Here is a 16,858-nt window from a genome sequence, read left to right as displayed (position 1 = left end):
GTGGAGTGACGGGAGGGTGGGATGCGCAAGAGGAGAAACTTTATTAGTTTTGCTCTCTCCTTCACTTTCATCTCTCCTCCATTTTTGTTTTTCATCTTTCTTATTTTCATGCTTCTCTCTCCTCACTTTTGTCTCATTCTCCCCTCACTTTGGCTTTCTGCCATCCTTACATTTGTCTTTCATTTTCTTTTCCCTCAATTTCAGCTCTCTTTTCTCTTGTTTTTGTATTTCACTTGTGTTTCTCATGCATCTCACCTTCCCTTTTCTCCTTTTTCTTACTCATTCTCATTTTATCTCTGCAACAGTTATCTTTTCCCTTTACTTTATACAGTATTAGAAATATCGCATGGGGAGAGGGCAGCAGGGAGCAAGACTTTAAGCAGAGTGGGGAGCCACTCTTTAAACAAAGCCAGGGAGAGGATTGTTAAAATAAAAATTGACAGGCTAAATGTTGATCAGAACTTTCCTGACCATCCTGGATAATGGTTACGCTGGTAAAACTGTAAAAAAGTTTCCTTGCTACTAATTCTGTTTCAGATGCTCCTCTGCCACATTACATTTGTACATGAGCACTAAAATAGATATATCTAGTTAAATAGAAAACACTCTTTATAAGAGACACACAAGGAAATGCTTACTTCTCCAACCGTCACATCTTTAGTGCTTCGTAGTTTAAGAATTTTTTCAAAGGCCAGGGTAAGTAATGCTCCCCGGAGTCGAGTTCCAGTCCGATAGTTTAAAGCCCAGGTCAGAGCAAATGACCATGAGCGCACCAGCTCTGCTGTAAAAATGCCCAACACTAAGAGCAGCCCATACTGAAGGTTTGATTCTGGGGCCTGTGCATACTCTAACAGACTCCTAATGACAAGGGCCTGTTGGAAAAACACAAAGGGTCAATATCATTCTACTCTAGATTATGGCAAATACTTTGCAAGATATTGAACTGTTAACAAGCATTTTTTTACTTCAATGGTCTTAGCACATAGGAAAGGAACTACATGACAGTGCAAGGTTTTAGCAGATTGTAACTGATGCAGTGAATGCTTTTTCAAGGAGTGACATTGAAAAAGAGAGGACACTGGAATATCTTTAGATATGAAACACAAATTCAATGCAAGATTTCAAAGTATCAATGAAAAGATTATACCTGGAATATCTGATTTTGCAATTTCAATTTTTGATTAAGAATGTAAATGTTTTCCATTTCTCAAAATATCTTACCTTTATGTAGTGAGCATCAGAAGTAATGGGGAGGGGATTTACGTCTAAATTTCCGACATGTGAGGCTCCTCCCCAGAAGTGCAATTGCATAAAATCACCGCTAATGTTTCGTATAGCAATCATCAAAGCCTAGAACAGGCAGTACATGACTGGCTAGTGAAAATAGACATTGCATTTCATATAATCATAGAATGATACAGCACAGAAGGAGGCCATTCGGCCCATCATAACTGTGCCAGTGCCGGATCTTCGAAAGAGCTATCCAATTAGTCCCATTCCCATGCTCTTTCCACATAGCCCTGCAAATGTTTCCCATTCAAGTATTTATCCAATTCCCTTTTGAAAGTTACTATCTGCTTCCACCACCCTTTCAGGCAGTGCATTCGAGATCATTACAACTCTGCGTAAAGTTTTTTCTCTTCATGTCGCCTCTGGTTCTTTTGACAATTTCCTTAAATCTGTGACCTTTGGTTACCTACCCTTCTGCCACTGGAAACAGTTTCTCCTTATATGCTCTATCAAAACCCTTCATGATTTTGAACACCACTATCAAATCTCCTCTTAACCTTCTCTGCTGTAAGTAGAACAGCCCCATTTTCTCTAATCTCTCCACATAACTGAAGTCTTTCATCCCTGATAAATCTTTTCTGCACCCACTCTAAGGCCTTGATATCCTTCCTAAAGTGTGGTGCCCAGAATTGGCCACAATACTCCAGCTGGGGTCTAACCAGTGTTTTATAAAGGTTTAGCATAATTTCCTTGCTTTTGTACTTTATGCCTCTATTTATAAAGCCAAGGATCCTGTATGCCTTTTTAACAGCCTTCTCAACTTGTCCTGCCACCTTCAAAGATTTGTGTTCATACACCCCAGGACTGTCTGTTCCTGCACCCCCTTTAAAATTGTACCATTTAGTTTATATTGCCTCTCCTCATTCTTCCTTTCAAAATGAATCACTTCACTCTTCTCTGCGTTAACTTTCATCTGGCATGTGTCTGCCCATTTCACCAATCTATCTATGTCCTCCTGAAGTCTGTTATTACCCTCCTCACTGTTTACTACATTTCTAAGTTTCGTATCATTTGCAAACTTTGAAATTATGCCCTGTATACCCAAGTCCAGGTCATTAATATAAATCAAAAGGAACAGTGGTCCGAATATCGACCCTTGGGGACACCACTTTATACTTCCCTCCAGACTGAAAAACAATCGTTCACCACTATTTTCTGCTTTCTGTCCCTTAGCCAATTTAATATCCGCGCAGCCACTGGCCCTTTCATCCTATGAGCTTCAATTTTGCTAACAAGTCTATTATGTTGGACTTTATCAAACGCCTTTTGAAAGTCTACATGCACAACATCAACCCTCTCTGTTACTTCATCAAAGAACTCAATCAAGTTAGTCAAACACAATTTTCTTTTAACAAATCTATGCTGGCTTTCATTTATTAACATATATTTTTCAAAGTGCCAATTAATTTTGTCCTGGATTAGTATCTCAAAGTTTCCCCACCACTGACGTTAGACTGCCGGCCTGTAGTTGCTGGGTTTATCCCTCTCCCCTTTTTGAACAGGGGTGTAACATTTGCAATCTTCCAGTCCTCTGGCACCACTTTCATATCTAAGGAGGATTGGAAGATTGTGGCCAGACCCTCTGCAATTTCCACCCTTACTTCCCTCAGCAACCGAGGATGCATCCCATCCCGACCGGGTGACTTTTCTACTTTGTGCACTGCCAACCTTTTCAGTACCTCCTCTTTATCTATTTTCATCCTATCCAATTTCTCCACTACCTCCTCTTTCACTGTGACATTGCATCTGTCTTCACTAAAGAAGAGGATGCTGTCAAAGTACTCATTTAGTACTTCAGCCATGCCCTCTGCCTTCATAAGAAGACCTCCGCTTTGGTCCCTAATCGGCCATACTCTTACTGAAGATGATGCTAAGTTGCCAGAGCTGAGAGATAGATGTCATGTCAAATATTCAATCCATTCAAATTAGTCCTTGATAGGATTGGTGTTCAAGATGAATCGGGCTGCTGGCCTTGATGGTATTCACCCTAGAGTACCTAAAGAAATGGGGGCTGTATTATGCCAGCCACTGGCTCATGTACTCACCAGTTTGTTGTGTTTTAGGAATGTCTCCAAGGACTGGAGGGAGGCCCACGTGGTGCCTATATTTAAAAATGGGAGTTAGATCCTGAGAATTATAGGTCAGCTACTTTGATGCCAGTTATAGGCCAGTTGCCTTAAGGAATTATTAGAGACACGCTGTATGATCACTTGGAAAGAATAGTGGTTAATAGGGGTTTTTAACATAACTTTTGAAAATGGTGATCGTGTCTCACCAAATTGGTTGAATTTTTTGAAGGGATCACAAAGTTGGTCGCTGATAGTAGCAGAGTAATATTGTGTATCTGGATTTCCAAAAAACCTTCAATGAAGTGCTGCACAAAAGGCTGTTAAGCAAGGTTGAGTCCTATGGGATTGGCGTTCAAATTTTAAGCTAGATTGTGATTAGGCAGAGGGTAGTTACGAATGGTAGCAGCTCTGTGTGAGGTTTGGTCACTCGTGGAGTCCCACAGGGATCCACTTTAGAATTGTTGCTCTTCACCATCTTTATTTATGATTGAATGAAGGCATTGATAGTATGATCATTACGTTTGCTGATAGCACAAAGTGGGTAAATTTCCTTAAGGCTTCTCCTGCTCCATCGCCAAAACTTCACCGGAAGTTTGGCAGAAACCACAGTAAGTACAGAAGCGGGGTTTCTACTGAACTTCCGGCGGCAGCACAGTGTGAGAAGCCCCGAAAAAATTTAACCCCCAAAGAAGTGTGCAGAAGTCAGGACTTTAGATGAAATAAATAGATGGAAGGCTGACATAGATTGGAGGAATAGGTCTAGGTGTGGCAGATGTCCTTCCATGTCCATAAATGCAACGTGATGCATTTGGATCATGATAATTCCAAGTATATGTGTACCATGCATGGTTACCCCCTAAAGGCTGTGGAGCAGGAAAGAGACCTGGGGCTCATTCGTAAAACATTGAAGGTCCATGACCAATGTTGCAAGGTTGTCGAAAAAGTGACTCCCTATGAAGAGAGGGTTCTGGTGCACGCCGTACAGGAAATGAATGACGGGAAGGTCCAAAGCTTCCCCGAGTGCTTCAGTTTCTGTAAACAGGGTCTCTATTACTTGCACCCCTTCATGAACCTCTGAGAAACGCACAAGCATGCAGCTTGACTACATCATGTTGCATTGTGATGCCTGTCGTTTGCTGCTGTCCAGCCTCTCAGTACCATCCTAACTCATCCCTTTCCTCTTTCCTCTAGATTCTTCTCAACAACCAGAGCCCCACGAAGAAGACACCTCAGAGGAGGAGAATCCTTCTGAGGAGGCACGGTCATGCTATCCATCTCTCCCAAGCACCAGCACAGAGATTGACATCCCGGCTGGGTTAGAGTGTGAGGTAGAGGAGTTTGCATGTAGTGAAGCAGTAGTGAGCAGCAGCATGTACTGGTGGCAGGGACAGCCCAGAAGACAGCTCGCCAGAGAGCAAGGTCCCCTCCCAACTCTGCTGAGGAGGACAGAGTTGTGGACTTCTGGAGCCCAGCAATGAGAAGAAAACTGCTTGCTTCACACAAGCAGTTACATCAGATATTGGAAGACCTGCCAAGGAGTTTCACCACCATGGCTGAAAGTATGGAGAAGTCTGCTTCCAGCACGTGTGGTGTCATCATCCAGGGCATCCACATTCTGCAGTCTATTTTGAAGCATTTGGCCACCTATAAGGACTCTGTAGCCAGGCCTCGCAACAGGAGTCAATATTCACAGCCTTTGCAGCTTTGGTGGAAGCTCAAACGACTGCCATTCAGGCTCTGGGCTCAAACTTGCGCTGAGCCTTGGTGAGGCAGGCGTCCAACTTGGACAGATTGATAACAACAAATAGATAAGGGGCTTTTAAGGCATCATCTTCTGCAGTCTGCCCTCCCACAGATGAGTGGAAGTGCTGAGCCCCAGCCCTAATGGAGTGGCAGCGGTGCAGCAGGAGAGGCACATGCTACCCTCTCTCAGGATGTCAGCATGCCTGCTCCCTCGCCATCCCCTCAACCAATACCGCTGGGCCAGACAACCGTGGGCAACAGCTCAAGTGCTCCCAAAAGTTGCTGGCCACAAGCATCTCAGGGGTCCCCGCATGAGCAACAGCAGCCTTCCATCAGCTCTGCTGAAGCCGCTAGGGGAGTACCTCATAGGAGTAGTAGACCTTTTAAGAAAAACAGTATGGATTGATCACTTGGGTGACAAAAGAATTCACTACAATATTGCGTTTGGAATTAAAATCATCACCTTAATCACATTTGCAACTTGAGTTTCTTCTCATTATAGCTTCTCAGTCTGCATTGTCAGAAAGTCATTGACATAGAGGTTGGCTCAATGAGTTCGATGTTCCTCAATGCAGAATCAAGAGAGTGGTGAAGTGATGCCAAAGACTGTTAATGCTGAGGGACTTTTTGTGACATTCAGGTAAGGGGATTGAGGAGATCACTGCTCTATCAACTGCGCCGACTTGTCTAGCTGTAAAGTGTTCTGCTGGCTCTCCATCTTGTGGTTCTCCCTTGCTTTCGCCAATTCTTCCTCGTCTGATAATGTCACTTCTTGTGGCTAAGCCTCCTCCAACTCTAATCCTCTTTGCATTACCAGGTTGTGCAGAATGCATCAAACTACAATAATGCGGCCCACTTTGTCTGGACATGTTGTAGGGAGCCCCCAGAGAGATCAAAGTGTTCATTGGGAAGGTAACGTACTGGTTTGTTCTGGCAAGGAGGGCATTGGTGACCTGTTTGATACAGTTGTGCACTGCACACTGGGAGATATGGAAGATGTCCCTGTAGCAGCCTGGAAGGAGTCTGTGGTGAAAAAGTTAAGAGTGGTGGTGACTGACAGTCATTGGCAAAGCATGACCCCCTGGTCCAACAAGCAGAATGTCCTGCTGCAACACGCTGCATCGGTCAGCGACAGCCTGCCTGGTGAAGCGCAGTCTCCTTCTGCACTGCTCCTCAGAAATATCCAAGGAAGTCACTCTCTTGGCTTATAGACCATGTGGGCTCCTTTTCCCCCAACTGTTTGTTCATCCAAGGGAGTGAAACAAGAACAGTATATTGCTTAATGAGGATAAGTAAAGGAAAAAAACAGAAAAAAACAAACTGGAAGCTCAAAACTAACTTGGCAATGCAGTACTCCCAATGGCACAAAGATCCTACTGACCTGAGTGCCTTCAGGTGAGTACCCCTTTCAGTGCAGCTTTCAGTCATGTCAGTCAATGCCACTACTTCTGACCCGCCCAGTTAAAATCGCGCCAGAGTCCATATGACATCAACAGCCCCTATTTGAATGTACTCATGAAGCATCCACCTCTTTCCGGCAGGTGCAGTTCCGACCTCAGTCAACTGGAGAATCAAAATGGCAGTCAGCGTGTTTCTGGTGGGAACAGGTAGTAAGTTGATTTTCCTGATTTTAACCGCTCACTGTTAGGTTAAAATCAGGCCATGTAAAATTGAACCCATGTTCATGTTGTACCACTGGGCTGAGTTATGTCATTTTGTGAGACATGATTATAATATAAGAAATAATTGTAATAATGTGATTCTGAAGTTTATAATCAGGCTCTTTCTGCATGTGGAAAGTACTAAATAAACAATAGTTCAGACAGAACTCCATGACAACCTTTTTTTTTGATATCTCTGATAAGCCAAGAATGAATGGTTTTCAATCAATGTTGCACTTTGCTTAGGTTGCTGACAAAATATATATTTAAAATCATGTTCTTTAGGTTGGTTTAATGCAGAACAACTCAAGCCAGCTAAATGAGGCTGCATTCACAAACCTGAGACATACATTGATCATTCCTATATAACTCTTGCTCCATCAAAAGCCTCCTGAAAGCCTATCTTGTCCATCATGACTTTTATCACCTCTCCTAACTCTTCTCCTGCTATCAAACAGCATTTGTTTTATGCCACTGTGAACCAGCTTGGGATATATTCCTACTTTAAATGAACTATATGAATGCAAGTTGTTGTTGGACGACTGGAGAGTAATGATTAAAGCCACTAGCAATTACCATTAACATTACTAAGTAATATAACTCACTGTGCTAATGCCATAAGTAACATATTAAAGATATAGGTCAAATAATTGTAGTGAATTGAGAGTCAGATCTGTAAAGGGGTATTTAAGATTAGAACTGACAGACCATGGATTTTGATTTTAGCATCCAACCAATTCTGGGAATAAATGAACAATGCAGCAAAATTGAGGCTTCATAACTGCAGAAATGGGAGCGAATGATGTAATTAATACAAAAACATTATTCATCATAGTCAGCCATAAAGCAGCCACTTAATTTTAATAAAACAATAGACTTGCAATTACTGATTACTTAAAACACCCTTCCGTAATAAAATGGGGTCATCTCATTTTGATAATTTCTGTGTTGAAGTGTTTCCTCAGTGTCTTATGGAATTATTGAGGTCTTAGTGAAATGTTACCGCATTGCCAGGGATTCTCAATAAATTGATGAAGTATAGTCCCATTTATAATTAGTACTGCACAAAATTAACAGATCGAGGAAGCACTTCTGTCACTGGTAAATTTCTTATTTTATTTATACTCTGATTAAAAGCAGTCTGCCAATAAACAGATCACAAATTCAAACCAATATCAGTAAATAAGTACAGACTATATTTTATGCAAAATCAGTGCATAAAGACCACCAGGAAAATGAATATTTATTTTCTTATCTATTCTGTAAAATTAATAAAATTCTATCAAACAATGAGAAAAATATAGAGTATTGTTGCAGAGACCAAGGCAATCTCCAACCTTCAAGTATTTTAGAATGTGCCATTCTCAGTAAGAGTTCCACAAACCTTCTAACAGGTTTACTTCTTTACATTTGAATGTGCTATGATTCGTACTTATTTTGCTCCAATGAATAATTTATTCCTTATTAAGAACTCCGTTATTTAATTCAGCAAGATTATCAAACAAATTTTTACAAGGGTCTCCTTATAAGGACTTAACACTTATTGTAGTTTATTCATTAACACTAGCCTGATCTGCTACAGTAAAACAAGATCCTAAAGGCAAAAATGGAGCAGACATAATATCTATCTTTCTACATTTCTACAGTGTTTTGAAAGAAAATTGTTCTTAATCCAGCTATCACAGTCCATGATAAAGAAATTTTGCATATTGAAAGTAATGGAGTGCTTAATGTGGTGGACTATCCCAAATTAAAGTCCAAATTTTGATATTGTCCTGCAGTATCTAGTTCAAGTGGACCACACAGTATAAACTCGTGTTTCAGAAAGTTTATCAAAGGAAATATCACTCACAGGACCAACAAAGCTAGCTAGCATTGTAATCATCAGACAACCAACAGCGATGAAAGCCCGTGTTTGACAGAACCGCCATGCTACTCGCCCCAGTGAGGCCTTCTCTCGTCCATGCTGCTTCAGTTCATCCTGCCATAGCTTCTCAAATCTGTACTAACAATCAACAGAATTGAATAGATTAAAAAACTAGAAATAACACAGGGCAGGATATACTTAGAGTTATTTTTAATAAAATGAAGCAGGATGTTTTTAATACAACGTAGATGCTTTATGAATTAGTATAAGTGCTTTATAACACAAATTAATGAGTACCTTTGTATAATAAACCTTGTAAAGTCAGTCACATAATCAATACTATGTGTTTGATCATGACACAAAAGCTTATGATTCTGCTTTCTGAAATCACTCTGAGGCAGCCCTGCATACATGGAGTTTGAACTCAGATTCCAACTGGATTACAATCCAAAAAGGTAAACAGAATAATTCTGGAATAGTACAAAGTGTTGTGCTAGGTTTTGAGACTTCATTCTAAGGTTCCTTGGCCTTCCCTGAAAAGATGAATGATACAGAAATGGCAGCAGCAATTATAGGTCTGCCACTTTTTGCCAAGTCCAAGGGCAAATAAGGACCTGCTTGTACTAATATGGGATCATTTTTACAAATTCATGTTTCCACTGTGGAACATTATCTGCCAGAAGTGCATATTAGGAATTTAGGCACAGAGGGCAAAATTTTCCATCTTAAGCTCTGTGCTGGGTGTGCAAATTTACCCCATGTTGTGCAATTTTCAGTCACAAAAATTACTGGGTGGCTTCCCCAAAATTGGACAGTCCAGGTCAAAATTGTAAGGGTAGCCACACTACAGGTGTCCTTGATCAGCACAAAATTCACATTAAAATATATTATAAAAATTAAAGCTTATAATACTGCATCTTTAAGATGCCACCTAGAAAAACTATGATGCTGTACTATATGTGATTATTTATGTAATTATAGAAAATTTAACATAGTGAATCAGGCCTGATCAATACCCCAGTACTGTAAACCTCCAGGTGAATGTTATAAGGAAATAATTGGGGTTAGTTCTTACCCATGTTATTGATGAAGAGGAGCAGCTTGGGAGCTCCTCCTGGGCTTGGCCGCTCTCAGTGATAGTTTTGCTGTTCCATCTTTTCCTTACTGTTGAGATCTGCTGCCACAGGGTTCACCTTTGACCTCCTGCCTTGTACCAGAGCTTCCACATCACTTCATCACTTTCAGCTTGTCCCAGTTCTCAGAGGCTGACTGAGAATCAGGCAAGAAGTCAAGTGCTCCAAATTATCTCTCACATAAGCACGGGAATTCAAACAGCAAAACTCCAAACTTGGAGTCTCCATAGTGAACATAATTGGCAATACTAAGATCATGTTTGGCCCTCAAAAACGATGGACCACACACTCAAAAATGGACTTTTCCTATCTGGTTTAAATTTAAAAACACAAATAGGTCTTTTAAAAAACACACAGGTCTCCAGCCAAAAAATGGGCAAGTGGCAATCCTAACCAGTTGACTAGTAAGATGTATGCTCTGGAAACGTGAGATTGAATAATCTAGAATTTAGACCCAAGAAGTCAAAAGTAATTTAAGAGGGGCTAGCTAAACATTAAGCTAAAGTTAATGATCGCTGCTCTCCTGATGGACTAGTGTACTGCTAAGTCATACAGATCAGGGAGTCTAAGTATGGTTCTCAGTGTGAGCGGAATTAGCTATTCTCAATCAGGGAAACACATGGGGTGCTATAATTGGTTTCAGTGTCCCTAGATTTCTTTTGGGGGGGGTGGGGGATGGTGGCTGGAGAAATTAACCAGGAGTCCCAATCCTAAACAGTAACCCTGCTAGAAAATGTGTGTGTACAGATGTTGGATGAGGGCAGGATTATGTGTGGCCATGATGCCTCCAATAATCAAATAGCCCGGCAAATGTCCAAGTCAACAAGGTACCATAAGGACCCCATCAAGCATTCAGGAGAGCAGCCAGAGAGCATATTGGAAGAAAGGAGGATTTTTTAATAACTATAAAAATTAAACATTTTTTAAAATTCACATGAAAAGATTTAAGGGAAAAATCTTTTAAAACCCTTCACTGCTGCAAATCTACCTTTTTGAATTTTTGTGCTCTGAGCACCCTGTATCACCATAAAGAACTCCCAAGTCAATTATAGCATAGTTAAATGGAAAATATAGCTCACTGTATTCTATTTCAACAATGTGTTTTAACCTCAACCTGAATTAGGGTGGGTGTGAATGTTGGTTCAAGGGGTCAAAAGACTGTGTACTAATCCATTTTGTCACTCAGCCTTAAAGATTTGTTTTTCTTCATTAAAAAAAAACAAATATTTGACCAACGCTCTGCCTTATGATGTTAGCTCACCCATCCAGTTCTCACAAATACATTATGGGAAGAAAAAAAAATCAATAAAAAGAAGTGCTGCTAGGTTGTGACATATCTATTACTATGCATCTATCTGTTTTGTAAGCTAAGATGAAGCAGTTTTGAGGCAAGAAAGTAGGCATTGGTAACTGATATCAATCATCAAACTCAAACTAAACAGGTAAATGGAGAGCTGTTTCAGCATGTAAGTAGCTGGCAAAACAGACTAACCAATATATGGACCAGTGAACATCATAAACTAAGTCGATATCAAATGTTTGTGTTCTGTACATTTAATCAACAATTTATAAAGCAAAAGAAAACCTGCACAAAATGTTGTGACATTATTTGATGCACAAGTGTACAGGGCAATGTGATGATTTGAGACACTAAAACTCATAACTTCAAATAATTTCTAAAATTTGTGGAGTACTGTTGTATTAATCAGCAGTAAAGGATATATGCCCATAATGCAACAAAACTCTTTGAAGTTTAAAACCTCAGTTTAAATGTGCTTCATGGAAAATTGGAAGGATGCAAAAGACAACTTCTTTTCCCACCTCAGCAATCGCTCACTGTAAAACCTATCAATCAGAAAGTTGAGGTAACTGAAGCAAATAAAAAGTCCACATTTTTCATTTTACAGTAAATGCAAAACCTGCCCAAAACATTAAGAAAATTCTCATCCCTGAAGTTTTCATTCTTTCACAATATTCTGTAATATATTTCTGAAAAATGATCCATTAAATGGCAATGTAGCATGGGTAAGGAACATGGCAACTACATGTAAGTAATATTAACAAGTTTTTTTTTAAGTACTAATGCAATGCTCATGGCATTATTCAGAGAGAGAAGTGAAAAAGAAATTGGTGCAAAATAACATACTAAAACCCTTGTGCATGTTTACATTTCCTGTTGCTATTTTATGAAAGCATTTAACCTATGTAAACATTTAGAATCATGTATGCAAACAGTTGCCTGTAACAATGTAGTTGCAGGCTCTGGTAAGTAGATGGTATTGTGGAGCAGGTTTCTAAAGTCCCTTCTATTGCCGTTTTGTATATAAAAATAACTTGCATTAATCAACTGACTGTGAGCAATGCTATGGATAATTTACTGGTTAAAGTATAAATAATGTATCTCCTGTGTTGCTGATAGGAATTCTGGTGAAATTGTGTTTCAGGAAGTAGATATGATTTGGCGGTAAAGGTGAGAAGTGAGGGGATTAATTAATTAATTGCTGAATGTCCTGCTGTCCCCAAAGCCTAATTGCATCTTTACAGTTGCTATTTTTTCAGTGATTAATTTGCAGTTGACCCACTCTCACCAAAGCCCGATTGCATCTATTCAGGGTACAATTAATTAATTAATTAATTAATTACCAGTTGGTGTGTTTTCTCCCCAAAGGATGTACTCAGACAAATTTATTCAATTTCTTAATTCATGCCTGGCACCACTGGAGCCCAATTGCATTTATTTAGAGAAGATTTATTTATTTAATTAATTCGCATCTGGTCCCCCCAAAGTTCCACTGCATTTGTTGAGGTCCCAATTACTTATTAAATTCCGGGGTGATCCACTGCTCCCACATCCTGAGTCCATGTATCGAGGGCAGATTTATTTGCTGTTCTCCTTCTGAATCCTGAATCTGTGTAATGAAGGCAGATTCATTTATCTATATAATTACTGGTACTCCCATATTTATTCATTTGGTTCATTGCTGGCCTGCCCGCTGCCCCCTTGGCCCAAGTCCCACTCCACCTGTACACCGATAAAATTTATCCAGACTACATTTATTAATATGGTTAATCATTAGCTGGCCTGCTGACCCCAAAGCTTGGCTCCATTCTGGTCCACTTTCACAAAGACCAATAAAAATTATTAATATATTAATTGCACCTGGCCAGCTGGCCCTGCATTTATTTATATAATTAATTAATGAATTGTTAGCTGGCCTGTTGTTCCTGACACCCAAGTTTATCTGTTCACACTATCCTTGTCTGCAAATTAAAAGTTCCATTCATTTTTTAAAAATTATATAACATTACAAAATACTCGTAATGGCAGGATAGCTGGTTGTGGGCGTAGCTGGAGGATAGAGTTTTAGAGATACAACAATGTCACCTATGGTTGGAGAACTGAACGGTTAGTGTAATTATAATATTACAGATAGGTTAGTCCTTATTCAGCTAAGTCCTTATGCTTCCGGCGCAAGGTGGCTGCAGTGTGTACCATCTACAGGATGCACTGCAGCAACTCGCCAAGGCTTCTTCGACAGCACCTCCTAAACTCGCGACCTCTACCACCTAGAAGGACAAGGGCAGCAGGCACATGGGAACAACGCCACCTGCACATTCCCCTCCAAGTCACACGCCATCCCGACTTGGAAATATATCACTGTTCCTTCATCGTTACTGGGTCAAAATCCTGGAATCCCTTCCTAACAGCACTGTGGGAGAACCTTCACCACACGGACTGCAGCGGTTTAAGAAGGCGGCTCACCACCACCTTCTCAAGGGCAATTAGGGACGGGCAATAAATACTGGCCTTGCCAGAGATGCCCACATCCCATGAACGAATAAAAAAAAAAGGACGCAAGCCATTCTGAGGAAAAAGTACTCAAAGGGGCGGATAGGTTACAGAGGCTTATAGTTGAAACAATTGCTATTTCAGAAAGGACTGTCTTCCTACCAGCCTTCAGATCAGTTTGTGTTGGCCCTTATGCACATCAGTAGATGTCCTACCCACTCTAGTCTGCTACACTTGTATACCCGACATGTGTTCTATCTGTTTATCCAGCAATCACAACTGGGCTTGCAAAATTGTATGATAGTCAGCACATCAGAATACTTGTAAAATAGTAAGTCAGCAATGATGGATAGCGGCATGTAAATGCTGCTTTATGAGACTACAAAGAATGCAATATAAAAATTAATTCAATTTCTGTGATGAGGCAGATGCCATTTACATTTATCAGATTTTATTTCAAATATAAACTGCAGCATTTGTAGATTTTGTATAATAATTTGTAGTTTCCTTGCTATTCTGGATTGTAAAACATTGTCTGTAATTTTTTATGTTGAAGTTATTCCTCAAACACTGTTTGTAGCTGTTAGAAGATGGGAGTAAATGTAGATAATCAGGGAAAGCAGCAGAGCATAAAGCAGCAGGAGGGCAGAAGAGGCAGTGCAGCACTCCCTCGGTACTACACTGAAGTGTCAGCCTAGTTTATGTGCTCAAATCTCTGGAGCGGGACTTGAACCCATGACTATCTGACTCAGAGGCTAGAGTGCTACCACTAAGCTAAGGTTGACACCCAAGAGAGAATTAGACAAGCATTTGAACAGAAGAAATAATGAAGAGTGCTGGGAAGCAGCAGAGAAATAGGATTGGAGCAAATAGCTCTAATCTTGAGCTGGCACGAGCTCAGGCCAAATGGCCTCCTTCCATGTTGAAATTGGCATTAACTCTGAAAATAAGTCAGTGTACTGCAAAACATAATTCATTGTGTGAATAACTTTGACAGTTGTAACAAAGGAATACGGCATTATGTAAATGCACAAAGCTCTTTTCCTTTCTATAATAACTTGACTATTCTAATCCTTTAACAGAGAATGCATTATATTATCAGGTAATACACAGGGTAGTGTTTTATAAAAGATAATAAGCTCTTTGCAGTCCTCTTCTTTCCCTAATCAAAACACTATTGTGCCCTAACGGGAAATGAGACCTTTTATGCCACATCACGTCTGTACTTTGCCCTTCTCTGCTTCTCTATGCACTTAGATATGTCTGAAAGGGGGCAAGGAATAGAGAACAAGATATTTTCAGTGGCTTTGAAGTCCAATGTCTACAATGAATTACCCTGCTGGCTATTGATAAAAACATGACAGAAGGTGGCTATTAAAGAGGAATGTTACATTAGAAGATAAATTCCTCCATGTTAGCCTACTTATGACCCACCATGGCATAAGAAAGTTTTCTCTATGTATATTATAAATGGATTAAGTTCCCAAGGTCTTTTTTCTTCATTTCCAATGAACAGACTCAATGCTTGGGAAGCTTTAATTATCTGACTGAGATGTCTTGTTAATAACTAATGGGTTTTTCTGTAGCTTTTAAAGTTTACTCTACTGGACTTTATTTGTTTCTTGCATTAAAAGCATCTGGTTTAAAACCAATTCTCCCCGGAGTTCTGGGATCAATTATTAATTGTGCAAAGGAAAATTCTTGACCAGAACAACTTGTGATAAAAGCAAATTTCTTGGCAAACTGAATATATCCATTACAGACATCGCATGCATTCTATTACAGAGGAACAGTGGGATACAAAGACTGGAGATCCAAGAAGAGAGACGAAAATAGCTGCAGGCTGCTGCTGGTGCTGTACAGACTGTACACCAAGGGAAGCATCTGCAAACTGAATGACTATCAGCATGAAAAGATTTCATGTGGAAAAAGCTTTCAAGCATTTTGTTTTCTCCTAGTTCCACTTTATGTTCCATAATTGCATTGAGACAGGTTATTACAAACTTCAGGACTGTTCTCGATGGTATCTCAGGTTCAGCATCACCGTTCACTCCTGTATGTGGATCCCACATCCCATACGATCAGGAGATTTAATTTACTGCCCAATGTATAGTCATGCAATAGCATGACCTGGGGTTATAACAATGAAAACTCCTTGTTATATAAACTGGATACCATACGTACCTCCACATGCGCTTCTCCAATCTTCTGAAAGGTGAACTGATCAGCAATTTAATGAGACAAAGTCAAATGTAAATCGAACTGGTTTATTTTGCAATTGTTATGTGAATGTACAGAGTAACATTTATAAGAAGTCACATTCACTTTGACTTAATTTCAATAAACCTCCTTGTAGAATAGAAAATAAAAAAAACATGACACACTGTCTGTGTTAGCAAGCTAAATATTCACATTTTCTGGTCAGCCCTTTCTCTGAATTTGACCAGCTGTATAGTGAAGAAAAAGGCCTTGGCCCCTGACTATATCTCTGACTCAGCAGATCTTCTGGGACTGACTCCAGAACATGTGTTTCTGTCATTTGTTCCTAGCTGGACAGGAAGTCAGCAGTTTAATCTCCAAAACTCTCCTTGTCCAGCGGTTTGCCCATTTGATGTGCCAATCAAGCAGCTAAAGCGTCCCCAGCAAACCCACCACTGGCAGATACGGCTCCCAGCCAGAAAAATTTCATTCTGTGTACGCATGAATTCAGCACCCAACCCTCCCAGCATTTCTTATCCAATCAGCATTTACACATTTCCAGAATGTGATAACAATCCACTTATTATTGGTACTGCCGTCGATACCTTTTTGGGTTTAGTGCACCTCATTAACATTCACACCTTGCAGAAACTTTACGTGACTGTTATAAGTGATTGACACCAAAAGAGGCGAACCCTTCGTGTCGCCCAGGTTGGCCAATTGAATGGAAAGGGGTTTGATTTTGAATTTACGGTATATAAGCAGGTGCTTGATACACCGCAGACTCATTGGCCCCAATATTTACGGGGAGGCAGGGAGGGTGCGGGGGAGCACTGGGAAAACCCGGCAAGGCTGGGGACGTGGAGGTCCTAACAAATTTAGCTCGCAGGAGGGAGGGAGCAAGAGATCGGGGCTGGGTGGGGGTGGGGGGGGGGGGAAGTCTACGATCAGGACAGGGGGAAAGAGAGAGGTCACGATCAGAAGAGAGGAGGCTGAAGGCTTCCTTGAGGGGTTGGGGGGACTCTCCTGCTCCTCCCAGCCCACAAGGAGTGCTGTAAAAGACACTTACCTTCTTCATCCGGCAGCTCCCGCCTCCCTTTTGCTGA

General features: G+C 40.5%; 1 protein-coding gene across 1 annotated transcript in view; it reads right to left on the bottom strand.

Annotated features, from left to right (window-relative positions):
- The window catches only part of wu:fb13g09 (ATP-binding cassette sub-family C member 5), a 131,497-nt gene that overhangs the window by 100,407 nt on the left and 14,232 nt on the right, over positions 1-16,858 (bottom strand). Inside the window, exons 4-5 of the mRNA XM_067996974.1 lie at positions 8,616-8,763; positions 639-872 (exon numbers count right to left, since the gene is read on the bottom strand). Coding sequence (XP_067853075.1) covers positions 639-872; positions 8,616-8,763 — 382 coding nt within the window. The remainder of the gene's footprint in view (positions 1-638; positions 873-8,615; positions 8,764-16,858) is intronic.

Source organism: Heptranchias perlo, chromosome 15, assembly GCF_035084215.1.
Source record: "Heptranchias perlo isolate sHepPer1 chromosome 15, sHepPer1.hap1, whole genome shotgun sequence".
Lineage (NCBI taxonomy): Eukaryota > Metazoa > Chordata > Chondrichthyes > Hexanchiformes > Hexanchidae > Heptranchias > Heptranchias perlo.
The sequence above is the reverse complement of the archived record's forward strand: the minus strand, read 5'-3'. Positions and strand labels throughout refer to the sequence as shown.